We start from the raw sequence: 27,787 nt of genomic DNA on the forward strand, positions 1-27,787 counted from the left end.
CACAGAAAGGCAACTAAGAATTGACACTCCCACCCAGGAATGAGTCTAGAACCATTTCTGTGTATGGATAATGGTGGCTTCCAAATGCCCCAAAAAGTGGGGAAGTTATTTTAAGATGGTATCCTTTATAGGTTTCCTTCCACATCTGGTCAATGTGGAACAAGAATTCCATCATTTGGTGATAAAGTCTAACAGAGAACAAGAAAATATGGTGTTTGAGGGCGATAGCTCAGTAGCAGAGGGCTTGCCCAGGAGGCCCTGGGTTCAATTCCTAGCACCACAAAATAAATAAATAAAGAATTTAAAAAATATATGGTATACATGTATAAACATGGTTTTTTCAAAGAGCATTATCTGAAAATGGCTTAAAGGAGAAGCTATAAGATGACATTATTAAAAAAAAAAAAGCCGAGAAATTGGACATTAAAAGAGAAAGTTCAGCTTAAATTTGTGTAGTAGTAAACTTTCTAGCTGAAATTAAAAGAATATGCAGATACTATCTTTCACAGAATTAAAAAAAATTTCAATGCCCTTTCCGCAGGACAATTTTATCTTAGTATTATAGATTCCCTGAGGATGCTTAAGAGTGACATTATACCATGACTGTTTAAAAACCTGTTTTAACTAGTATACTGAAGGACAGAATCTACTTCAACACTTTATTATGAGACTTCCCATATTTCAATCTTTGATCACCCAGTAATAAGAGATATTTGACATGGATAGTTAAATAAGCAAAAATAATACTTTATAGATTGGAAAACGAGATCTTTCCTCAAGGACTGGGACAATGGTTGTGTAATCAACCCTCTGACTAGAACCAACGAGGTGGTGGAAGTCCCCTGGCTTTGCTGCAGTGCACAGATGCCGGCTTTCTTCACCTCTGAAGTGCTCTCTGCTTGTCTGGCTGAGATCCCTGTGTGGTCACACTCCAGAGCTGTTTCCTAACCAACAGCAAACTTGCCAAGGACTCCCAGTGAAACATTATTACTATTTTTTGATTTGTGACTTTAATCTGGGTTTTTCAAAACAAGTCCAAAGGAAAACTGTAGTACAAAGTTGTTCTGTTCGTTAAATGATCGCATTCACCCTCAGCTGTGTCAAAGACAGCATTAGTCGCCACAGCAGCCCTCACCACTGGTGTGGAACCTGTCACTCCTCTGTTCCCAGAAGTACCAGTGATAGCCCTCCCTCGGGATTCTACATGTTCTTCTGATACAGCATCACATAGAGAATTTGATCAATGCTGTTAATTTCCTAACTGCAAACACGTTTAGTAAGCTATTTGGCTGGTGAAACCTCCTCCTTGCCCATGAGTACAAAGTGCTGACTGTATTTTCTTTTTTTATGGTTTCTCTGAAAATTCTGGGCATTATTTTATTCAAGAGTTTGATAAAAATTAATTGATGCTATATTTAATCAGTAATGTACTTTATTAAGAGATACTCCAAAATAGTTACCTCTATGAATTCTGATTTAAATGTTCTACTTTCTACTTTTTCTAATCGTTTAGTTTTAGTCAGACAACAATGTAATAAACCAAAGCCACATAGCCACGTATTTTTAGCTGTTTGCCTGTTTTGTTGCTGTGGTACTGAGGATTGATTCAGGGAGTATTCTACCACTGAGCTACACCCCTAGTCCTTTAGATTATTTATAAAGCTGCTCGGGCTGGCCTTGAACTTGTGATCATCCTTCCTCAGCCTCCTGAGTAGCTGGGATTATGTGTGTGCCACTGTGCCCAGCTTCAATGCCAATACTGCAATCAACTGTGATATTATAGGAGATTTTAAAGCAAATTTAGAGAACTAGAAATTAATTTGGGGAAGGAATTATATCAATAAAAAGCTTATATTTATTCTACCTGAGAAATGTCTAAGAAAATCTTTAGATGCCATGATTAAACATTGATTGGATCATCAGGTTCTGATTTGTGATTACATATTTTCCCATATCAGGGGTTCCAATGTGGGTACACGTCTTGATTAAGATCCCCTGTGACTTCAGGCAAGTCTCCCCTAAATCAAACCTGGTGGGGGTTTTGTGAGCACTTTGGATCTGAGGCAGAGGATGAAGAACTTAAAGAGAAGGACTGATATTAATCATCAGACTCCTGTTTTACAAAGGCAGCAGACCTAGCAAAAATAAATCAAATGAAAAGAAAACCACAGGAAAGGCAGAAGAAAATATTAAGGAGGGCAAAAGATGACATATGGAAAAGATAAATATGCCAAGAGCCGAGAAACAAACTGGAAAGGAAAGAAAGCATCCCAAAGCAAAAACTACACAAACAAAAATCAAGAGGAAATAGGGAAAGGAGGCAGAATAAAAGTTTCTCAAGGGAAAGAAGAGGAGAAAATGGAAGAATGAAAGAAGGAAATAGCACTAGAAAAAAAAGTGAAGAAAAGGACTGGAGGGGCTGGGGATATAGCTCAGTTGGTAGAGTGCTTGCCTTGCATGCACAAGGCCCTGGGTTCAATCCCCAGCATCACACACACACATACACACACACACACACACACACACACGGACTAGAGAAGACAAAACACTTGATGGGGGAAAGCAGGAAAAGGAGAGAAAAGAAAGGGCAGCAGAGTCAGACACCACCAGGGGAGGCTGGTTCCTCTTCTGCTCTGTCCCCACGTTCTTGACTTTCCCATCGAGTCCAGGATCATGTGGGAAATGAGGGTTCCCTCTTGGCCACTCAAGTAAAACTCCTACCAAACAGTTTTTCTTTATGCCTTCCCCTGAGGGGCCGGGAGAGCCAGGAATAGGAACAAGGCACGAGTACCAGGTCCTAAGTAAAACATTTTCCAAATGGTATAAGGCTCAGGGTTCCCAAGGGCTAAAGTCCAATATAGTATATTCAGCATTTAATAGCAATTAAAGGAAAATCCTCTTCAGGAAGTGGGTGCTGTAAGCAGTTTAAGCAAACTGTGGCCCTGTCATATCTTTAATCCTCGCCCCCCAGAGCATCACCTTTTTAGGTTCTCTAACACCCTGTGCATGAGGAAATGCAGTCTGTTACTTCTAGCAGTAACAACACACACATTTGTTTTTGTATGTGTGAGAGAAAGAGAATGAGTGAGAGGGGGCAGCAACAGACAGGAGAGAGGGGCTGAAAATGAACTCAGTGGTTGCAAACTCTTTGTCCTATCACTGTGGACCAAACCAGGGGTGCCAGAGCCATGCTCATCATAGCAGGACCACAACCATCCTTAAGCCAACCCAGTATGGTGTTCCCATTTGCTTAAGCCATATAACTCCAAGGAGAGGCACAATGGAGTGGCTTTCCCAGGTCCATCAACCAGTTCAGGGAAGGCAAAATCCATTTCCCACTGCTGTACCCTGGCCCAGGCTCTGGGGCTGTAGGTCATACCTTTCATGTACAGAAAGCTGTGGAAGTAAGGCAGTGTGACACAGCTATACACAGAGTCACGCCGGTAAGAAAGTTCGTCATCTGTATCGAACCTGGAGTCAAAGTCTTCTTCGCTATCTTCAAACTAGAGAAAGAGGAAAAGAGACAGAACATTAATGTTGAGAAAGGATGGAAATCAAGCAATGGAAATGCCAGCATAGGTAAACATCAAAAAATGACAGATCAAAAAGTTCACTCTCAGCTCATAACATTACAATGGAGTGTGGCAAAGGAATTCAGAATAACAAAATACTAATTTTTAAGGTCAAACTGTCAGTTGAACTGAAACCTAAAAAAACAAGATATACTTTAATCCAAAGGCTTGATTCTAAAAAGAGCACTGTTCTTTAAGGGTATAATTTTAATCAAACCATGCAAGAGTTAAATCTCCTTTAAATTACTATGCTAAAACATTTTCAAGTCTTAGAAAGTAAAGACAGCATTTAATGCATGATCAAAGGGGGAAAAATGAAAGTAAACTATAAATAACATTAGAAACTGGAAAGAGCATATTTAAACTCAAAAGTTCCTCCCTTACAACCAGTACAAGATAACATCACATAGTGTGGTGTGGATTGTGAAGTTACTGTAAAGAAAGTTCTCAATATGCCCATGGCTAGTTTGATTCCAGTTTGGGGTGTGTCTGCAGCAAAGCAAACCTAAGGCTCCATTTAAAATGCCCGTTTTCGAAGGTCCTGGGCAAAATTCAGTTCTGGGCTTTGGGCTCCAACCATCACCAGCACATTAAAGTATCACTTATAATTCAAATGGCCTTTGGAAAGAGAAAGGGGTTTAATTACCTTCTTTGGTTCTAGACGTGTGTCTTAAGGGGACAGATGACAAGGGGGTGAGAGGGTGGAGCGCTTCCACATCCCGGACTACTCACCGAGGACTGCGCCCCTTCGGAGCTGAACCGGTAAGCCCCAGAGCTGTTGTACGTCCCCACGGAGCACCGGTAGTCTGGGGACCACTGGCTGCCATAGGAATTGGAGAAGGTCACGCTGCTGCCAGAGGTGATGGCGCCATCCTCGTAGTCATCCTGGTCGTAGTCATAGTCGCCGTCCGGGGAGGGCAGATCTCCAGTGTTCTGGGGCATGCAGTAGGTGGACTCGCCACTGGACGAGTCATGCACGGAGGGGGCGAGCAGCACCGTGCTGTCTGCGCTGGGGCTGGTGGGCACCACTGTGTCATTCATGTAGGGGTCTTCCTCGGAGGAATCGTCGCTGGTCCGGATGCCACTTGTCCGCTGATCCGAGTGGCCGTGCTCACTGGGGTTGGGGGAGTCCTTGAAGGCGTCATCGTCGGCCTCAAAACCCTCATCCACCTCCTCCTCGGGATAGGGCTGGCTGAAGTTGAAGTTGGGCTTCTCGGCGCTTGCATTCTCGGCAAGTTCACTGAGCTCGCCCGAAAACTCGCTGCCCACGGACAGGGACCGCTCGATGTTCCGCACGCACTCGTCGATCTCGTCGAAGTTGAGGGACTCCAGGAACTCCTGAGCAGCCCGGCACGCCTCGTCCTCCAGGCGCCGGAGCTCCTCATCCCGCAGCTGCTGCAGCTTCTGCAGGGAGGCCTGGGTCAGGGACAGCTCCTGCCGCTCCTTCATGCGCTGCAGGTCCTCGATCTCTTTCTCCAGGCGCAGGATCTCTTCCACCTGCTTGTTTTCCTTCTGCTTCTCCAGCTCCCGGGTCAGTTCGGCTTCCTTGCGACTCTTCTGCAAGGCCGCCAGCTCTAGTTGCTTCCTGGCTTCTTCCTCCTGAATACAATGGGAAGGTGGGTTTTAGAATGTCACACTACCAAAACCCACAAGCATCTTCCTTCTTTGGAACTATGATGAAATATGATCGCCATGACCTGAACTGTGCCTCTGTACTGCTCAACACCTCAGGATGTGACTGTACTTGGAGACAGCACATATAGAGCGGTGAAGGCTCTTAGAGTGGGTCCACATCTGACCTGATGGTGCCCTTATAAGAAGTCATAAGGACACATAGACACCTTGGACGTGCAAACATAGAGGAAAGCCCATGTGAGGACACAGCGAGAAGGTGGCCATCAGCAAGTCCAAGATATGAGGCCTCAGGAAAAACCAAGCCTGATCCTGGACTCCCACCCTCCAAAACTGTAAGAAACTCAGTTTCCATTGTTTAATCCACCCGTCTGGTATACAATTACATCAATCCTAGCAAATTAACACAGGGTTTTCCTTGGCTTCAAGAAACTATGCTGTTGTGATCACAATAAAATTTGACAATCACAAAGCTTTCCCCAATGGAAACATGTAAGAAAATGAACCATAAACATTTCCTCAAGCTGTTCTTTCCTTCTACCTATCCCTCACCCCCACCCCCCCAGTTTTGATTCCTACACGCAGTGTTTGCAGTGGGAGGGAAGCAAATAAGGGAGAGGCCAAACTGTTACAGTAATCATCACCTGCTGGGCACGGAGCTCTGCTTCTCTTCTCATTCTCTCTTTTTCTCTAAAAATGGAAAAGAGAAAAGAAGATAAAAATCATAATAATTGTAGAATGATTTTTCAGCAAAATCTACTTTTTTTTTTTTTTTTTTTTTGGTGGAACCCAGGGCCTTGTTCATGCTAGGTAAGAGCTCTACCACTTAGTTATATCCCCAGTCCAAGATGTAATTTTATTTTTTATTTATTTAGGTACCAGGAATTACACCCAGGGGCACTCAACCACTTAGCCACTTCCCTAACCCTTTTTATTTTTTAATTTTAAGACAGTTTAATTGCTTAAGGCCTTGCTAGTTGCTGAGGCTGGCTTTGAACTTGCAATGCTCCTGTCTCAGCCTCCTGAGTAGCCGGAATTACAGGTGTACACCACCACATCCAGCAAAATGTAACTTTTAAAAAGCTCTGCTAAATGCAAGTTAAGAAATATGAAGAATGTAGCCTCTGCCTTTGGCATGGTCCCTATTCTATGTGTGAATAGAAATATGCACAGAACTGGGCTTCAAATACTGCCAAGGAATTTTACATTCCAGATGCCAAGAATCCCTGTTTGTTTCAATAGGAGGTTCTGCAGTGTCCACTGGGAATTCTTGAGAGAGATTGAGCATAAAACTCAAAATGTGTCCTATTGTTTCATCCAAGGAAGAAAGACATCGCACCTTTCCTCTTCCTCCCGTTTTTTCTTTTCTTCTTCCTCCCGCTTCCTCTTTTCTTCTTGCTCCCACTTCTCTGCCAGCAGTTGTCTGTAAAGTCTCCGGGCAAGCTGGCCTCTGAGTTGCTTCTGGAACACTATGGCTGCTTTTTTCAGGTGCAAAAATCTCTTCCTTAGAAGGAAGGCTCTATAATTCTTCTGTATTGTCACTACACCACAAAGGACCTTTCTGTATTGCTTTCTGCAAAGGAAAAGAACAGCAGTTGAAGTAATGAGGTTGTGAGTTATTCAAATAAGCTTCATTAAGGCTTCAAGACAAGAGGAGAGAACTTAGTTTTGAAATGGTACTCTCATCAGATACTTTCATTAGGAGACTGGAGAGAACAAGGAGGCCCTTTGGCTAAATCAAAACAGAAGAAAACAAAAGAATAATAAACAAAACAAGTAAGAACTCTATCACTATCTTGTCTAAATAAACACAGAACCCCTAACACTGACTTCGAATTGCCCGGCAGGAAGCTGGGTAAACAGAACCCAAGTAGATATGATATATTCTCCTGCTCATATGAAAACAAACAAAGCAAAATACCATCATAGAGAGCACTCTATTTCAGAAAATGCTCTATTTCAGAAAATGTGGTTGTGTGAAGCTTCACGTGGCCCGCTATTACACATAGTGGAGAGAACTAAAATGCAGTTAAAAGGAGGTGCCTCCTTCCCCAAACAACTAGAGAATGCATGGACAAAAATGACACAGGGTGGGCATCCCTCTTCTAAAAACCTGAAACTAGTGCTGACACAATGCTCAAAAAGTTTTGGGTTCTTGATGTGGAGGGCATGCTTAGCATGTGGGAGGCCCTGGGTTTAATCCTTAGCACTGCAACAAAAAGACAATCAGATTCTGGAGCATTTTAGATTTCAGAGTGTCACATTAGAATGTTCAACCAGTACAGTGCATGCAAACATGCCAAAATCCAAAAATTCTGGAATCTGAAATTTTTCTGGTCCCATGCATTTTGGACAAGGTATAGTTAACCTGCAATACCAAAGTAAACAGAGGTGCTGTGGCTTCAGCATAGGATGCAGTGCAACTAGGCAAATAATTTAGGCATCTTGGTAGAATCCTCTAATGAGAATTGCAACCGAGATGTCAAAAAGTGGCATGTACTCTTTCCTGCTTCCGCCCAGGTCAGGCTTACTGGGCTTGGGCTGCTGGTGTGGCTACTTAAGAGGCCTGACCTGGGACACCCCTCCATGCTAATGACTCAGGCTACCCCAATGGAGCCACACACAGCCCCTTACAGGCCCTCTCCCCTTGGCATGGCTCTTACCGTGCCAAATAGCCCAAGATGTGGGCCCGGATCACCATGGCTGCCCGAGTAACTTCTTCTTCCCGTTGTTTCTCCAGCTTCTGCTCCAAGGATTCCCGAAGGAAGACCTGCCCAGGAGGAAGTTGCACGTCAGAAGAAAGGAACTTGGTTGGGGGAAGGAAAGCATCTCTGAGTCAGGGCTGTTGTTTGTGGGCAAGGCTTTTTCCTTCTCTTTTTGTCTACTGCAAATTCATAGGGTCATGTTTTCTAGAAAAGTGCTTTTTAAACTTCCCGCCTGCCATGGAGTAATATGTTTGTGAAATCCAATAAAAATATTTTTTGGTATAAATATATACAAAAGGCTGGGCACAGTGGCACACACCTGCAATCCTAGCTGCTCAGGAGACTAAGGCAGGAGGATCATTATTTTGAGGCCAGCCTCAACAACTCAGCAAGACCCTATCTCAAAATAAAACTTAAAAGGGTTGGAGATGTAGCTCAGTGGTAGAGCAACCTCAGTTCAATCAATTGCCAGTTTTGCAAAAATAATAAGAAAATATATATGTATATAAAAGATGCAAGTCTCATTATTTTTGTTATTATACTAGATTCAATAGGCATAAAATTACTATAAAATTGCTATTGGAGTTTCTAAAGGTTTATCTCACTGTGGGCCAGGACACGTAGTTCATGGTCCAGCACCAGTCCCTTCAATCTCGGGAAGAGAAGAAAGGATGATTCAGGAAAGTCGGATAAAGGTTATTCTGCTATGAGGAGGAAATCCCTCCACTCTATTTGTATAACAATGTATCAAGCCCAGGTCCTTGAAGGGCTGCTTTACCATTTGGCTATATTCCCAGCTCTTTTTGTTTTTTTATTTTCAGACAGGTCCTTGCTAAATTGCCCAGACTGGCCTCAAACTTGTGATCATCCTGTTTCAGCCTCTAAAGTCCCTGGGATTACAGGTTTGCACCACTGTGCAGCTGTGGGGAAACCCTCTGTTCACACCTGTTAAATGATTATAATCAGAGATCTTGGCTTTAAAAACTTATATGTGCATAAAAATATCGACATTACAAATGCAATTCTGAGGGCCGAGGTGCAGCTGCAGATGGGGTGCTTGCCTGGCCTGTGAGAGGCCCCAGGTCACATTGCATTGCATGTGTAGGGGTGGGAGGATCAGGCGGGAGGACGAGCTCTTTGGAGAGATAACCTCCACTGCCTGCATTTCTGTGTGCGGAGTCATATTTGTGTCTCTCCCATGTGATAAGACCCTGGAGGGGAGTGGGGAACAAGTGAGGTTTTGGCAATTCCCTGACATAGGAGAAGAGGTCGTTCAATTGATTTCATGGCTGATTTTTGGTGTTCAGGCTAGACTGCTTCCTACTTATCTCTGTCCAGCATAAGCGGCTTAAGGCCTCTGCCACTGCAACATGTTCCAAAGCAGATTTTACTTCTCACTGTCTGGACGGAGCTTTTGGCAACCTGCAGAATTCCAAACTGCCTGCTGGCTCTTGCACAGCAGCTGCTGCGGTAGCAGCAACACCATCCAACATTCAGTCACAGAAAGTTAGAATGGTTGGGGCGCGGGGGTGTGGGGGTGTGGGGGTTCATTTCTGGAAATTTGGGAGCTGCCTCGTCCATTTGTGACCCTGAGACACTCACCAGCCAACATGTGTCTTCTGCTTGAACATACAGGAGAAAAGTTGGGACGAGATGTTTCAGTGTGTCTCCTGAGGAAACACTGTCCTTGAGGAGTCAAGGACTTCACATAAAACTTCCAGTGTTTGGAAGACAAAAGATGGCAGTGGATATGGCAACATGAGCTTTTTCCAAATACTAAAAAGCTAATGGTGAGCAGTATCTTGGAACACTACGCCTCACGGGCATCACCCTACATGTCTCTGGTGTTTGATTGTCCTCTGCCACTGTACCTTGGTCTTCCCCAGCTGCCACTCGCTGTTGGAGGCGTCGTAGAGCTGCAGTAGTGCTGTGCACTTGCCCCGGACATCCTCCGGCAGAGCCAGGTTCCTCATGAGCACTTTATACCTGCAATGCAGAGATGGGCACTGTCACCTTGAGCTAGGGTTACTTGTTTTCTCCCACCCCTTTGAAAAGAAAAGAGGACTATCCATTGAGCTCTCTCTTGCCTTTTGTAAAAATCCTGAAAGGGTCTTCGGACCGCATACCCGGCTTTGCGAATCCGCACCGTCTCCAGCATCCCGGAGTACCGCAGCTGGTTTAGCACAACTGCCTGGTCAAACTGGTCTGGCATCTAAAGCACAAGAAAGGCGAGATGCAGCAAGATGACACAGTCAGATAAGACGGTGCTGATATGGCCATCCTCACCTCTGCCTTTCACGAGTGTGCACACATAACTGTAGAATTTTGAACAAAATACACAAAAACACAGGCTAGAAAATGAACCCCAGTGGATGTACCACCTCTCCTCAACGACCATGCCAGCTAGCCCTCCCCCTTCAGGAGCCTGCTTTCATCCTCTCCCTCTGTTTTCAAGAGAGTTCCAAACTTCATACCATCTCATTTGTAAATATTTTAGCATATATCATATTTTAATAACACCATTATATCTTAAAACTTACCAATAATTTCTTAACATAAATATCCATGTTCAAATACCTATCTCACAAGTATCATGAATGTACCACCATTTTAAAATCTATCCATTTCCAAAGAATCTAATGTATCATAAATATCCCTTTGTTTTACTTTTTGAACTTCAATTTAAGAGCATTTTAAAGTTACAGAATATAGTGAAAGTGAGGGGGAAACATACACACACACACACACACACACACACACGCATGCGCGCACGCGCGCACATGGAGGGATGGGGAAAAGGGGACCAGTAATGCTGGCCAGTGCATAAAAGAGACAAAAAGAATTTAAATTTCCTCAGTTTCTAGTCAAATATCGCATTTATTGTGAGTCCCATACTAGACACAGTGAGCCCAAGAACATACAAATTAAAGACAGGAAATCAAATCAAGACTAAGCATCTGAAATGTGCTCTCTTCTCTGCTCAGCTGCCAAACAAATTGGCATTGCTTCCAGGACAATAGTTTCTTTTAGGATAAAGAGAAAAAAGTGGGTCATTCCTCATTTACAGCTTTTTGAACAGCAATTCATTTTTTAATTCAACCACCCCATCCCCTTTAATTAACTTTTATTTTGTTATTCCGCACGACCTTGAATAAAGGAACTGTAAAACAGAACCAAAGGATGCTATTGCTAAAAGGTACAAAAAATGCAAGGAGCTTAATCTGTGGTCTTTAGCAAATGCGGTCAGTCACTAACACAAAATGAGGCTTAAAGCCATGATATCCTGCACACTTCCAAAACTAACAAAAAAACTTAAAGAATGCTCTGCACACCCTCTGACAGTTTTTGATGGAATAGCTGCTGTCTTCTAGCAGGCTGACTCCTCTCAAAAATTTCTTATACAAACACTGGCCAAGTCGTCTTTACTTAGCAGTATTCTGACCAATGCAGCCAAGAAATCAGGGCAAACAGTCAAAGAGCTGGAGCTATCTGATTAAGAATTGGGGCTCTCTGATTTTTAGTCTAGATTGAACTATCCTTAGAAAAGTAAGAGAAGCATAAAATATGGAAACAAAATGACTCCTGGCAGACCTTAGGCCAGGGTCTCAGGTTTTAAAAATGAGGGTAGAGGTTAAGTAACTTGTTTTGAAGTTATTTGGTTCTGCTGCTTCTGTTCTATTTAACTTGGGGATATAATCTGAACCAGTAACAATCTACAAAGGATAGTGAAGAGATACCAAACGAACACTGAATAAAGCATCTGAATTATGCAACTTTTGTTAAGTTCGTCATATCAGAGAAACCCACATTTAGGAGCTAATCATCTGAGCCTCAGAGTTTAATTCAAAATCTCCAGCTTCCAAAAATCTGTAGCTCTGGCTGCAACTGATGCAAAAAATTTCTTTAATTACTTTCTCCTCCAGCCTCTAGTTGAAAAAGTCCGCACAATTCCTTAGTTAGAGCTCGAGCTATTAAAACAGCCTGAAAGGTATTATTGGAAGGGCCTCCCCCTCCAGGAAGTTTGCTGTGTGCACTTACCATCTTCCAGGCTCTCCCAGGGACATTCCACCTTCCGTTGGGCTCTCAGGCCAAAATTCATATGGAAAACAACTGCCACACTGACCTTTTCCCCACAGCGAAAGACACGGAACAATAATGAACACCATTCCTGCGCTTTAAAAAGTGCCCGGTCGCCATGACAACCCCTTTCCACTCTCGGGCTAATTAGTGTGGTGTGGCTGTAGGATTTGATACAGCTCATGGAGGGGAGGGAGACAGTCCTGGGAGCGGCTGCTATTGTCAGACTCCCATCACCATTGTCCTTTGGCCCCTTCCCAGCAATTTAACCAGGGGATGGGGGATCTACAGGCTGACTGTCGCCCTGAGCAACCCACCCCGCAATCACGAGACGGGCAAGCCTGGCTTTCCATTGGTGCTTCTCTTTTTGCGGGGCAACTTCCTTTTCTGGTGAATTTAACTTTCAAAGATGTCACAGCTGGAGGCTGGACAAGAAGCAACTTAAAGGCTTTTAGCTTTTCAAAACTTTGCTAATGCACTCCAGTCTGGACTGGTAACTAGTTTTCCAGAGCGGGAGTTTGCCCCAACAAAGACTGCCTGCGGTGTGCTAACAGTGACCTTTGGATGGTGACAAATAGGTTGGATTTTGGAAGGAACAGCTCTACCCCCCAGGCAATTATGGTCACAGGAGTCCCAGCTGGATCTGGTTAGTGAATAGTTATTAAACACCTACTGTGTGCAAGGTTTCCAGGTTCCTAGGGAAGATACACAAAAGGGTAGGAGGCTGGATTTTGTTTTCCAGGACCCTGAAGTTTAGGGGGGTGCCCCGTATGAAAACACCACCACTCACATGGCAGGAAGCCCAGTATTATACCACATTAAAGATAATTTGTATCTTTAACACAAATTAAGTTCCTTGGGAACAAAGGAGAGAAAAGTCTACTGAAAGGCTAATGGCAGCGTGTGGACTGGAACCAGAGCTTGGAGGAAGGGGGCTCCACTCAGAAAGAGCAGGAACAAATGCTGTGAAGCAGAGAAAGAACATGCCCAGCTCAGTCTTCAGTCTGGGAGGGACCTGGGCTGAAGGTGTGCTCAAAATGGATGGTGCTGTGTTCAAGAGCCACTGGCCACAGACAAGGTCAGACCTGTGCTGCAGAAGGAATCCCCGTGTCCACATATACAACACTGGGAACAAGACCATCATCAGAGGGACAGCAGAGTCCACTTCAAAACCATGCACACCAGGAAAAATAGCAGCTATTAAGAAGTAAATCCAAATGAAAGACATGTTAGTTGACTTTGGGCCCTTACATAAGGTTTTACTGAGAAAAAGAAGCTAAGCTCATTTCATAAAAGCAGCAATGGCCCTTCGCCACAACACCTGCCCCATCCATCTTTGGATGTGCACATGAATATACACATCTAGATAATGTCATGCAGAAAAGCAGGAAAGACATGCTAGTGCTAAGTCATTACTGAGTTGGGGGTGCTGCTATGGGTGGTGGCAGGAAGAGGCAGCTTAAAAAAAGGGATAGAAAAAAAAATCAGACTGCACTAATAGAAGGAAATAGTCACATAGATAAAAAGGAAAAATTCCAATACTTTGTATCTTTGGAGACATTTCAAAATAATAATTGTTACAATGGGAAAAAATCAGACACAGGATGAACTTTGGAATGGAAGAAAGAAAAAGAACCGGAGAGTGTAAAAGGTTGTCAGAAGGGAGACTGGGAAAGTCACAAGAAACAAGAGAATGTCAATCAACTGATGAATGGATAAAGCAAATATGGTACACACCCATCTAATGGTATATGGTTGTCTACTGGCATCTGTGAGTGGGAAAGGGACCAGGACCCCCTGTGAATACCCAAAGTCTCAGATGCTCAAGTCCCTTATATAAAATGGCATAGTATTTTCATATAACCTACAAGCTCCCCTATACTTTAAATCATATGCTAAAATGCTAGAGAATAAGGACAAGGAAAAAATCCATACACATTCAGTACAGATACAGGTTTTTTTTTTTTTGGTCCAAATTATTTTCAATCCACAGTTGGTTGAGTTCATGCATAAGGAACCCAAGAATACAAAGGCCACCCCCACACAGCACCTTCATGTTACAGAAATATGCTACAATATAACAACATCATGCCAAATGAAAGAAGCCAATCACCAAAGACCACCTGTCATATGATTTCATTCATATGAAATGAAATGTCCAGAATTGGGAAATCTCTAGAAAGTATATTAACGATGGACTGATGGATGAGATAGGGGTCCATATAGGAGGGTAGACAGCTAGAGAATCAGGGGGGTTCTCTGTGAGAGGATGAACATGTTCCAAAACTGACTATGATAATGGTTTCACATATGTGGGGACTTTTAAAATCCCTGAATTGCACATTTTAAATGAGTCAACTATCTGATCAGTGAATTCTATCTCAAAAAGTCTTAAAAGAAAAGAGTGTGTTAAAGGCCAGGGCGACACTGAGGCATTTAAAATGGCAAGAAGGGAGGGGCTTAAGAGGAAGTTTATGTCCCGGAGATGATCAAATATATTTAGCTTCAATTTATACTAGGGGTAATTGAATCCAAACAAACAAAAAAATTTGAAAAGCTTCTAGTTCTATAATCTGAAACCAAAAAAAGACAGGAAATACTAGACAAAAACAAACAATTGATAACTGAGCACACTAAACTCTCCATAAAAACAAAACAAAAAAAACACAATTGCGGCAAATCTCATCTCCTGCTGCTTAAAATTTATATAAAGAACCTCTGTCCCCAGTTATGTTGACAACTGGGGACAGAGGGGACACAAAGACCAGAGAGGGTGGTTTACATCCAAGAAGACAGAGTGCATGCATTTATTGAATCTGACTGCCCTGAATGTTACCCAGCCTTCCTTAATTTCATAAATATTGCATAGTGACTGTAAGAAGCACGACACCTGTCTATGGTGAGGGGAGGTCAGTCTGGCTTATGAAAGAAGACATGTGGACTGCCATGTTCTGCTGCCTTTTCAGCATTTGAGAATATCAACCTGGGAACCCTGGGAGGAAGGCAGGAAAGGAGATGGGTGAGAATCCAGCCTGCCACACTGGATTCATCACCAGTGCCAGCTAGGACTTCAGGGAGACCTCCCTCTACTCTCTGAAGGCAGGAATCTCACACACACATGATTAAGTTCTATAGTGCAAGAAAGCATTTCAGGTGATGATGGGGGAGATCCAACACTATGGCTGAGGTGAGACCCTCCAAGGCCGGCAGCCTCTGGAAGAGAACAATACTCAATACCTTTCACCTCACAGAGAGGGGAGGGCTTGCTGAGTAAGGAGACAGGGCTGACAGGAAGTAGATTCTCATTTCACCCTGCTATCATCCACTGTCCCTAAAAAGGATCTTCAGGGTCACTTTTTAAAAATAAGTTTGAAGGGAAAAAAATAATTTTCTCTAGAAGAAATGGTGTGCTTTATCCGACTATAAATGTATAAACTGATCACTATATAGTTGACTGTAATTAACTTAACTTATAACTTACCATGGGCCAAGAGGAATTAAGGCAGGCTAAAATAAAGTGAAATTAAATATGGTGATTGAGAGGGGAATTAAAAAAAAAAGAAAAAGAAAGAAAATGTACTGTATTGCCCATTTTGCCTTGGCTGACAAAAATATCTAAGTTGAATTTAATTTTCAACAGTAGCTATTGTTAACTAGGTTATTTTATTTTGCCTTAATCTCAGAATGAATTTTCATATAGGTTAATCAACAGATGGCTCAATTTCTTTATAAAGGATATATTATTAAGTCTAAAATAATCATAAATGTTTAAAAACATTAATGCTTTTTTAAAAAAGATAATTCTATTATTCTAGCCTCAAAGATCTGCTATTTCTTATTCAACAATTCTGAAACTGAAGGAATTTCAAACCTTTCAATTTCAAGTCCTTTAATTTCAGGAAGAGATTTCAAATTCTTGACTTTAAATTCTTGAATTTCAAATTCTCAACAACTTTGAAATTGAAGGAATTTCAGATCCTTGCTTAGCAGCCCTGCAGGAACTACAGGCTGCTTTTGTTTTGTTTATGAGAATGAGGTGCTGATAGAAATCCTTCAACATAGATAGCATTGTAACACACAAACTTGACTGATGGCTTAGGTGGGTAATTTTATTCCATTTTGTGGCTTTTGGGTGGGTAGATAAGAAAACTGCAGGCCAACAAGGAAAATGGCTTATTCAAGGGATTTAATATTGCTAAAATTGAATAATTATATTGTTCAGTGGTAATGGCCATTGGTTCAATCCCCAACTCCAAAAGACAAAAATAAATCAAATGATGGAGAACGTATATCAAAGAGTTCTGCATTTTTGAAAACTAGTACTGAATGTCAATCAAACTTGTACATATCAAACCTATTTTCCTATCAGCATATTTCTAAAAACAGGGCATGCTTTTTTAGGATATAACTTTCAAAAGGATACATACTTCTTCAGGGGAAGCATGAGGCGGAATCTAGATAGCTAGGCATGGTGACACACACCTGCAATCCTAGCTACTCAGGTAGCTAGGCAGGAAGATCACAAATTTTATGCTACCCTGGGTGATTCAGAAACCCTGTCTCAAATAAAAATTTCCCAAAAGGGCTGGGGATGTTAACTCAGAAGTACAGCATTTGCCCAGCATGTATAAAGGCCTGGATTTAATCCTAGCACCCCCAAAGACGACAACAACAAAACCCCAATGTGTTCTGTATTGTAGTGTTCCCTGTAGCCATCTGTTTTCTGAAAACACATTCTCCCAGATTTTAGCACCAAGTAAGGTAGTAGGGACCAAACTGTCAGGTGCTGGCATGGTCTAACAGAAGTAATTTAAAAATACCAATTTTAGCTTATGTGGTGGAGTGCACCCATAATTCTAGTGGCCTGGGAAGCTGAGGCAGGAAAACTGCAGGTTCAAATCCAGCCTCATAAACTTGGTGAGGCCCTAAGCAATTTAAGTGCCCCTGGGTTGGATCCCTGGTCCCCACCCCTTCACAAAAAAATAAACAAAAATCCCAATTTTGGTGGGGGCTCCCTGACTGGCACCTGGAGCCCATCTACCCAGGTGGCTGAGGTAAGAAGATGCCAGCCTGGACAACACAGCAAGTCTCCATCTCTAAAAATCAAAAACAAAAGGGGAGGGGGTAGGGGGGAGGGGAGACCAAAATTTGAAGAGCTACAGTGACAAGGATAGGAAACCGGTTCCCTGTGTTGTGAGTTTAGCCAAATGTCAGTATGCAGAAAAGACTTCTGAACAAGGAAACCTCGGAAGATCAAACAGCAAACTCCAAGCAAATCCAGCTCCAGCCCTCTCATGAATGGCATCCTTATTTGCACCTCAGCTTCAGATAACTGACATGGAATGCAGAAGTTCTTCTTTGACCCACTGTGGTTTGACTTCACTTGCATCTCTGTGCGCCCCTTGGGCATCTGCCAAGGGCAGACTTTCAAGCTAACTGGATCCCAAGGGTGAACAGAAGGGCACTCTCCAACTGCAGCCGCCACATGTGACAACATATTTAACAATGACTGCTTTTGCTTTAATAACAAATGCTCATTGCAACTTGATACATTGTTAAGGGTGTTTCTAACAATTTATTTCTAAGAGGAGTCCTTTCCTTCTTTTCTGGGGAGGTAATTTATTCCAAGTCTAAATATTTAAATATGATCCCATCTTGATGGTTATGTAAAAGAAAACCTAATTATTTTAATCCATTAAAAATATTTATTGAGGGGCTGGGGTTGTGGCTTAGCGGTAGAGTGCTTGCCTCGAATGTGTGAGGCACTGGGTTTGATTCCCAGCACCACATATAAATAAATGAATAAAATCAAGGTCCATCATCATCTAAAAAAAAAAAAAAATTATTGAAAGCCTTCCACAGATGGAGCAACCACTTAAGTGTACGGGATGCATCAAAGCCAAGTCAGCCCTGGCCTGGACCTGACACCCAGGCTGCAGGGCTCCACACTGCTTAGCTGCTTAGAATGCAAAATGGCAGTGAGTCCTGAGCTGGTGTCCAGGAGGCCCTGAGCTCACAAATGGCCCTAGAGAGCCAGACAAAGACCACAGCAGGACACCCACAGTTCTGGCAGCCCTAGAGGTTTATTCAAGAAGATATTTTTAAAACTCTCTTGTAACACTTAAACCTTCCCTCCACCTTGGTCAATTGTTTTTTCAAAGTAAACAGCATAACTTTCTAAAATTAAGAATTCTACTTTCCCTTATATTTTAAAATGAATCTTGACCTAATTCATGTGAAACACTTTACAACACATATTATGAGGACTGCTCCCCATCATTCTAAGAAATATAAAACATGCTGATTATTTAGTAAATTGAACCATTACATGATTTTTATTTTGATAGGTAAATATCATGGGACAGAGAAATACTGCAACTAGCCTTACAGAGAGCATTTTATATATTCGGTATATTTGCATTTTGTTCCCCCTTTCAATTTTAAGTGCAACCAAACCTACCTTACTTTCTGGAAATCCCTCTTCAGCTTTAATAAGTTGAGGATTCCATAAGAACTTACCGCAAGTCAATTACATTACACTAATAAAATATCATCCCAGATCCTACAATGGCTTCAAAGTCTCACCCAGGAACTCTGATCACGCCTCTGACTAATTCGGAGGACCCTGCAGGTCATCGCAATCTCTATTTGCTTTCTTAGCCACATCAAACCCACAAAAGCAGAGAAGGAATAAATATTATCAGATAAGAAGTTTATCATGCTTTGAACAGTGTTTCAAAGCCTGGTTACTAAAGCAGCAATATAATTTCCCTGACCTTGAACAGGCAGTAAACAAAAGCCAATTAAACAAGGGACAAAGGCCCTTTGTACTTACATCAGTCATTTCACTTCGGGGCTGTTAAACATTTTACACAGTTGTTGCCACTTGCTAATTTTCACATTTCCAGAAAAGAGGCAGAAACTAATTTTCCCTGCAGAAAAGGCAACCCCCCCAGGTGAGAACAGGAAGCTAAATGGTTACATGACTTGCAAAAGTGGAGCTGTGAGTCAGTCCTGGAGGTCAGATTACAGAGTATGGAAATTTCTCACTCAGCAAGGACAGCCTTCAGCCACACCCCTGGCCCCAGAACAGTTATCACCTAAGCAAGGAAAACCTGGTCCCCCTGAAGCTGGAAGCTGCCTGCTCACCACAGAGCCACACAGACCCACCTGCTCCTTACAAGGAAGAGGGTGAACACAGAAGATATGCACATATGCACATTCCTCTTTCCTGAGGCCCAGCCTGGTCACACCAGACCCTTCACAAACACCAAGCACACGCCAACTCAGACTTCATGTCCAAGGTCCCTGAAGCATGGCTCCAATCTGCCTTTCCACTCAATCACAAACCCTGCATTTTAGTTCAATTATAGTTCATTCTAGTTTCTGGATTCACCACTCACTTCCTGTCTTCACCTCAGCAGAAGTAGCCTCTCCACCAGCATGCAACTGGGTCATCTGCAATCTCCCCCTCCCTTGAATTGCTCAGAGTGACCATGCTCACACTTTCCTTCATGGCCTGGAACTGCCTGGCATACAGAACTGGCATACCAGGTACACACTAAGGCTGCTGTGTTGCATCAGAAAAATTGTGGTTCTATTTGTACTTGCTTCTAATGTACATGTTTGGTTAACAGACATGTTTTGTCTGTGAAACAGGTTTTCAAGAAATGAAGATGGTTTTTGCTGCTTAAAAAGTATGTGAGTCTACACAACTATAGTCAACTGATTTTTGACAAATGAGCAAAGGCAATTAAGAGGAGGAGGATAGTCTTTTTAATAAATGGTGCTGGAATAACCAGAAATCAATATGCAAGAAAAAGAATCCATATGCAGGCATTATAACATTTGTAAAAACTAACTGCAAATGGATTATAAACCTGTTTGTATAATGTAAAGCACAAAACTCTTTGAAGAAAACACAGGAGATAATCTAGTGACCATGGATTCAGTGATGATTTAAAAATACAATACCAAAAGTATTGTACATGAAAGGAAAAACTGGTAAGTTGAATTTCATTCAAATTAAGAACCTTTTCTAGGACAGTTAGGAAAATGAAAAATTAAACAGTAGACTAGAAAATACTGGAAAAATACACATCTGAAAAAAGACTATCAAAAATATACAAAGAACACTAAAACTCCACAGTATGAAAACAACCCAATTTAAAACACGGGCAAATTACCTGAACAGATACTTCCCCAAAGGAGATCTGTAGGTGGCTGATCAGTACATGAAAAGATGCTCAACATCACCTGTGATTAGGCAATTATCAGTCAAAACAACCAGGAGGCACCACTGCATACCTACTAAAACATTAAAATCCAGAAAACAGACAATACCAAATGCTGGAAGGATACATAGCAATGGGAATTCTCGCTCATAGCTGTCAGTAACGTGAAATGCACAGTCAACTAGGAAGACAGTTTTTTAACAAAGCTCAAAGCCTTAATATATGATCCAGCTAGTGCACTTTCTCATATTTACCAACTGAGCTGAAAACTCATGTCCATGCAAACTCCTTCATGTGAACAATTAAATAACCAGGTGGCAGATGGTGGGGACCAGGCTTCTCTCTCATTGGAATGAGCCTTTTGCAAGAAAACTGGAGAAAAATGAATTCTATTTAACTAGGTTCCATTGACTTTCATGAAAACAACAGCAGAACATTCTAGGGTCCTGGGGCCAGCAGGGCTAAGAAGGTAAAGGACATGGGTTATTGCTGGTCATAAGACTCAATCAGTCCTCAAGATGGGTCTGTAGAGAACATGGCCCCAAACAGCTCCATACCCTATGCTTTTTTCCAATTATTTACAGGGTGGGACTGGCATGCATTTCTATGGGAAAGAGATTGGTGGCCAGATGTGATGAAGGAGTATTTTGGTACACAATTTAATGAGAATGGATGCAAAAGACTAAAGTTGTCTCTTTTTTTGTCATTAACGAATTTACTGCTGGTAAATGAAAGAAAAAAGCATGCAAAGCATTTGTTTTCAAATGAGGATATATAGAAAGTATCGATAGTAAAAACCCCACAGCTCTCCTAGAGAAAACCATTCTTCCCAGTTTTTTTTGTGTCTCCTTCTGGATGTGTTCTAAGCATGCATAAATAGAACATGTATATGTGTGTGCACATGGGCATCTTCATAGGTGTGCAGAGGAACACACTTTGGTTTTTAAAAATGTAAATAAAAACATTCCACCCTTGCCCCTAACACCTAAGGGAGTCCTACAGAATCCTTGTCAAGACTCCTGGGTCTGTCTTTTCCCAGCTGCAAACTTGCCATTACCAGAACACATTTGATCAGATCCCCATTGATGGACCTTTAAGAGGTTTCTAGTTTGTAGTTTTTCCTTATCCAACTTTCAGGACATGAAAAGAAATAAAAAAGCAGAACCACAGGGTCCCAGCATGAGTGTTTCCAGTTAATACCTCCTCCTCTGCCCCCAAGGACTCTGTTTCATGGTCCTACACTTTTGGTGGTGGGTGTCAGAAGCACAGTGAATTGAAGATGACCACTCCAACACCCAGCTCTCCAACCCCTGCATGTGCTGCCCACCTCTACCTCCGTGAAAACCTGGCTCCTGGCAAGGCACATCCCTGGGAAAGACCATACTGCAGGTCTCCCGCCATTGGCTTATGAAGTGTCAGTGTTCATTCAGTATTAGTTTGGCATATCAGTCTCTCAGTCAGAAAGTAATTACTGATGATGGGAAGAATAGGGATTTAACTCTCAGATTTTTCCTATTACATTCTGGAATATGAAATTTGGGAGTTCATCTGTCATACCATTAACAAGGTCATTTAATAATGTTTCTAGTCCAAATGATGAAAATCTGAAGAGATGGATTATGATAATCTGCTAAGTCTTAAACTGAAAATTTAATAATAAAAATAACAGCTACCTAGTCATTGAGCAGAGACTGTTTCTGCCACTGGACTAAGTACTTCTACATGTACTGTCTCATTTAATCTTTAGAATCACCCTAGGAATTACATCAGTCCATGATGATAAAATTAAGCTTGTGATATAAAGCAAAGAAAGGGACCCATTTGGGAAATGCTATTGGTTATCATTTGTGTAGCACTTTATAACCTACAGGCTACTCTCCGTACATGATGATGTCGTTTGCTTCTTGCTGCTACCCTGTGAGGAGGGCAAGGTAGCTCTCAGTGTTTGCAAACAGCCTACAGAATGTAAGTAACCAGAGACACATCACATAGCATTTACCAGGGCAGAGGGCAACAGGGACCCAAATCTTCTCAATGTTAGAATCCTTGCAGATCCTGCTAAGGTACCCTAGACTGTAGCAGTGCCTCTCCTTCAGGGGCAGGTTTAAGTACAAAGTGGTCACCATGATCACCTGTGGATGGCTGTCTCCATCGACATGGATTGGCTTCTATTCACAGATCTCTGCAGTGGTAGTGGTGGTGGTGCTGACAGCTGCACTAATTCTGCTGATAGTGATGTCACAAGAAGTCCTGTGAGCAGCAGCACTAGTGACAGCTGTAAAAACGAAGGCTAACGTGTGCTAAGGACTATGTCCAGCACTAAGCTAGCTTTTATTTAATCTTAGCAACTCTATGGCATAGGCATTACTGTTACCCCCATTTTACACTCAACCTGAAGCACAGAGAGGTGAATTAATTTGTCTATGATCACAGAGTTCATGCCCAACACAGTCGAGACTCCAATCCAGGCAGAATGGCATGTAAGTCAACACGATGTACCACACTGCTCTTCCTGCAAGGTGCAAGTTCAGGAAGGGGGAGGAGAATTCCTGCAGTTCCAAAGCATTCATCATTTAACAATGAAGTTTATTTCCTGGTCATATTTCCTGAATATTCCTGAATGAAATTCAACACAATAGCTATATTGATAGCAGACCAAAATAGAAATCAACTTCTGAGGATTAAAACCCAACTGAGATAATACATATAGTCAAAGCAGGGGCTGGCACAGGACAACCTGAGAGCTACATCTGGCCTGCCACCTGTTTTTATAAATAAAGTTTTATTGGAACAGAGCCATGAATTGTCTGTAACTGATTTCACGATACATGGGCAAAGCCTAAAACATTTACCAGAAGTTTACTGATCCCTATATTCAACAACAAAAGCCAGCACTGGGGATGTAGCTCAGTGCAGAGGCTGTGTTCAGGATGCAGGAGGCCCTGGGTTCCATTCCCAGCAAAGAAAAAAGCAAAAACAACAACAACAAAACAAACAGGCAAAGCAAAGACGGCATTCGACTAGTGCAAACTGAGTTATTGTCTGAAGTTACTTATACACCAGATTTCAAAAACTTAGTATGAAATAAACAATGTCCGGTACCTCAATAATTTTGAGACTTTGTATGTTGAAATCATAACATTTTGGATATACTGGGCTAAATATATATATAAAAACTCATTTTTGTGAAATTAATTTCGAACACTTTTAAATATAGCTATTGGAAAATGTTTAATTGTTTATGTGGCTTATATGTCCACTGGACAACGTTGCTCTAAGAAAATAGAATCTCTGCTCCATAAAGGCTTGAAAAATAACAGAAATATAAGGTTAAAATTATAATTCTATTTGCATTTGTTTGACACGTAGAGCATGCTTTATATAAATGAACTGTCCAACAAATTTTGGGCAGGGCAAGGACTGGGGATGGAACCCAGGGGCACTCAACCGCTGAGCCACATCCCCAGCCCTTTTTTGTATTTTATTTAGAGACAGGGTTTCACTGAGTTGTTTAGGACCTTGCTAAGTTGCTGAGGCTGGCCTTGAACTCACAATCCTCCTGCCTTAGCCTCCCAAACAGCTGGGGTTACAGGTATGTGCCACCGTGCCCAGCTGTCCAACTATTTTAATACAAGGCTTAGAGACTAAATATATTACTTCTTACCAACATTTATTATTTCGAATTGAAAAACAACACTTAGGCAAAAAAAAAAAAAAAAGTGAACTAGAAGAGACCTAATAGTTCTCACCAGGCCAATGAGTCTGAATGAATAAATTAGATGTGAAGACTTTCCATTAATTTTAAATAACATGTGTGAAAGATCTTTCAAGGTATAGACAATGATTCTCAAATAATATGTGTTAATCTTACAAATTTCCATTTAATTTCCAAAGGCACCCCAAGATTTCCAGAACATTAAGTTTTTGACTTTTGTTTTTGAAACAAGCCAGTGAACCAGCACTTCAGTGCCTAAGGGAATGATGAAAGACAGCCACCTGGGGACTGTGGGCTAAAGCTGGGCAGAATAGGCCCACATGGTCCTGCCCTGTCCTGAACTGGCAAGGAAACGCCTGGCGGGCACTCCAGCATGCAGTGTGAGCCGTCCTCTCGCAGGGTGTCACGGGACACTCACCCACCGCAATCTTAGCTACCGTTGTGTGCCTGTCACAAACTTGTTTCCAAAGCCCAGGGGTGGCTGGAAAACCACACACACTGAGCATCTGGTCAAGCGCTTCCTTGCCGCACAGCAATGGAGGCCTGACCTCCTCCAGTTTCTTCTTTCCTTCTTGCTCCCTCTGGTTTCCTGCTGTCACAGCCCCTGCACCTGCTGCTCTCACCTCCCCCTCCCTCCATGGCCAGGCACTGGAACCCACTGGGGGGGGGGGGGGGCTCCCCCACTGTGCGCCTCTGGTCACTCCATTCTTAGGAGGTCTGGGCAGTTCTTCACGCCTGAATGCCAGCTCCCTTGGGGACAAGGCACCTGGGCGCTTTCCTATGGTGCACGCTCCTGCTGCCCTGCCAGGAAGAGAAAGCAGAGTTCTCCTGCTAATGGAAGCCCCGGCCTGCTGAAAGGGGGCTGCCATCAATCTTCAACACTGAAAGGAAAGCAACTTTCTCTCTCTTGAATTAAAGTGAAACAGCAAACAATGGCACTAATATTCAAGTATGGATTGCTACATACCAGGGATTTTTATTATCTTAACTAAATCTCAAAGAGCTCTCTTAAGACCAGTGGGCAAGACAGGATTATCATTCCCTTACAGACATGGACACAAGCGAGTGGCTGGCCCAAGGTCACATGACCAGTGACCTCAAGGGCCTGTGCTCTTCCTCAGAGGAAAACCCCCAGCAGGCCCTGTGCGGGGTGCCAGTCCATGCCGAGACCCAAGCTGAAGGTGAGAGTGCACATTTAAGAACTTTTATACCAGTTTGACACAACTGCATCATTTTATTGTATTTTTCAAAAATATCAATCCATAACGAATAAGGAATAAAAAATTTGTCCTTTGCCACATATAGTTGGAGAGGTGCTGTTCTAGAAGGTACCAATGCTAATTTTGAGTACTATGTGGACGATCTTTCTTCATATTAGTATGTATGCAGCTCTGCCATTATTACAATATTACTCAGTAACTGCCTAAAGTTCTAACATTTAACACCAAATCAGGCTTAATGGATGATGAAAAGCTATTGAAATCTTCCTTTGAAGTTGTCAGAAGTATAAAATGTTTAGTCACAAAATCTGATATCACATCGTTAAAAGTCCTCTAGTTTGCACACAAAATAAAATCTGAACATTTCTGTATTTCTGCCTTTTCATCTTATCCCTCGTGTCTATAGTTTCACCCTCTAGGGGGGCCCAACAGCTACCCCTTGTTAAAGGAACTCCAACTATATTCAGGGCAGTGTCTTGGGGATGAGATCATTCCACGCCAGCCACGTCAGCTCATTCACCTTTGCCAGATATTCACTTTCTTGGCTTCCAGTGCAGCCAGGCTCGATCCTGGCCCTAGAACCAGGCAGAGAAGCCGGCACCAGGGAGATGGGAGACAAACCTACCAAGTGACTCCTGGGAAAGACTTTCCTTCCTAACAAAAAGACAGGAGCAGAGAGGAGTCTCTTTGGCTTAGCTTTCTCCCTAGGATTAATGTTTACTCTGAGTAGACAAGGGCTTTGTGATGGGGGTGTAGCTCAATGGTGCCTAACAATGCATACGGCCTTGGGTTCAATAAGAAAGAAAGAAAGGAAGGAAGGGAGGGAGGGAGGGAGGGAGAAAGAAAAAAGAGAAAGAAAGAGAAAGAGAGAAAGAAAGAAAAACTGTTGAAAAAACTGAATGACTATGTTCTGTGAGGCTGCAAGTTTGCAGCTATAGCATCTACTTTGTAAAACTGAAGAAAGACTGAGAATGGCAGATGGCCTTGGCTAGAATTCCTGACAATGTGGACAATGCCCTTTTTTTGGTGGTACTGGGGACGAACTCAGGGCCACATACATGCTAGGCAATGCTCTACCAGTGAACTGTATCCCTAGCCTTTGGTTTCTTTTTTTTTTTTTTTTTTTTTGCGGGGGTCGGGGGGTGGAACCAGGGATTGAACTCAGGGGCACTCAACCACTAAGCTATGTCCTCAACCCTATTTTGTATTTTATTTACAGACAGGGTCTCACTGAGTTGCTTAGCACCTCGCTTTTGCTGAGGTTGGCTTTGAACTCAAGATCCTCCTGCCTCAGCCTCCAGAGCTGCTGGGATTACAGGCGTGCACCACCACACCTGGTCTTTTGTTTCATTTTTTAAATTTTTATTTTGCAACAGGTGTCACAAATTGCCCAGTCTGGCCTCGAATTTGTAATCCTCCTGCCTCAGCCTCTCTAGTTGCTAGGAGTACAGGTATGTGCCACCTATACCTGGCTCAAAAGTGTCTTATTAAATGTGACATTTACATAATTTAACTGCACAGGTCACCTATGGAGAGTGGGAGGCTTCCCTGGGCCAGGGGCGGGGACTGAAAGGCAGCAAGTGCACATGGCTTACCTGTGTAAGCTACTGGTGGATGGAAGAGGTTCCCAAAGAGAGGGGAATAAGTGCTCCCAAGGAAGAGGGGAACTCCCCAGGGAAGAGGTTCAATCTTGGTAATGTGAAGATCCAGCTAGGTCAGAAGGTTCAATCCCCAGCACCACAGGGGGGGAAAAAAATCCCTAGCACCCAAAAATAAAAATAAAAAAAGACCAAGGTCTACCTAGTAACTGCAAGGATGGTGCAGAGTTGGAAACTCCACTAAGTTAGTCAGCTAACTCTGTGAACCTTGAAAATATCCCCAGGGCAAGTTGGTATGGAGCAGGGTGAGCAGTACTGATGCCAAGGCCAGAAAGAAATCAGGGGCAGCAGTCAAGTTCAGGTCAGAAAAGCCCGAATCAAACAGAACAGAGGCCCAGGTTTCCCAGACAGAAATCAGATGAGAATGACCAGGTGGCGGCCTCATCCAAAGCACCCAATGCCCAGGCAACCTGAGATGGGGGAGTTCTAGGAACACAGTACTTAAGATACAATGAGGATTAGACAGAGGGAGTGAGACCTGGAGAAAGGGTTCCCTGTAGGTGAAGAGGCAAAACAGGCTAAAGACGGATGTTCTCAGTGCTTTGGTGAATTACAAGGGGAGGTCATGTGCTGGGGGCCAGGGATATCAAGATTCAGGGTGTGGAAAGGTGTCAGGGTATTTAGGAGCAGGAACGCTGTACCCAAGGACACTGTAAATGTGGACCAGAATTGATCAAAAGAATGTTCTTTTTTTTTCTCTATCTCTTTTTGTGGTGCTGGGTATGGAACCCAGGATCTCAAACATGCTAGGCAAGTGCTTTACCACTAAGCTACATCCTGAGCACATTTTTTAAAATTGTCCAGCAACCGTGGGGAATCTGAGGGTGAGAGCAAAACTGGACATGACCCAAGACAGGACTGGCAACAGGATGAGAGGCCAGGGAGCTGCTGAACTGTGGGATTTTGTAGAGGATGCGAGCTTATGACCATAGCTCACTTATGACCATAGCTCATTTATGACCATAGCTCACTGC

The 27,787-nt window shown here is 42.7% G+C and overlaps 1 protein-coding gene across 1 annotated transcript in view; it reads right to left on the reverse strand.

Moving 5' to 3' along the window:
- Positions 1 to 27,787, reverse strand: part of Myo10 (myosin X) — a 207,028-nt gene that overhangs the window by 26,185 nt on the left and 153,056 nt on the right. Inside the window, exons 20-26 of the mRNA XM_027954392.2 lie at positions 9,997 to 10,121; positions 9,781 to 9,895; positions 7,868 to 7,974; positions 6,544 to 6,777; positions 5,849 to 5,894; positions 4,305 to 5,171; positions 3,380 to 3,503 (exon numbers count right to left, since the gene is read on the reverse strand). Coding sequence (XP_027810193.2) covers positions 3,380 to 3,503; positions 4,305 to 5,171; positions 5,849 to 5,894; positions 6,544 to 6,777; positions 7,868 to 7,974; positions 9,781 to 9,895; positions 9,997 to 10,121 — 1,618 coding nt within the window. The remainder of the gene's footprint in view (positions 1 to 3,379; positions 3,504 to 4,304; positions 5,172 to 5,848; positions 5,895 to 6,543; positions 6,778 to 7,867; positions 7,975 to 9,780; positions 9,896 to 9,996; positions 10,122 to 27,787) is intronic.

This window comes from Marmota flaviventris, chromosome 5 (genome assembly GCF_047511675.1).
Source record: "Marmota flaviventris isolate mMarFla1 chromosome 5, mMarFla1.hap1, whole genome shotgun sequence".
Taxonomy (NCBI): domain Eukaryota; kingdom Metazoa; phylum Chordata; class Mammalia; order Rodentia; family Sciuridae; genus Marmota; species Marmota flaviventris.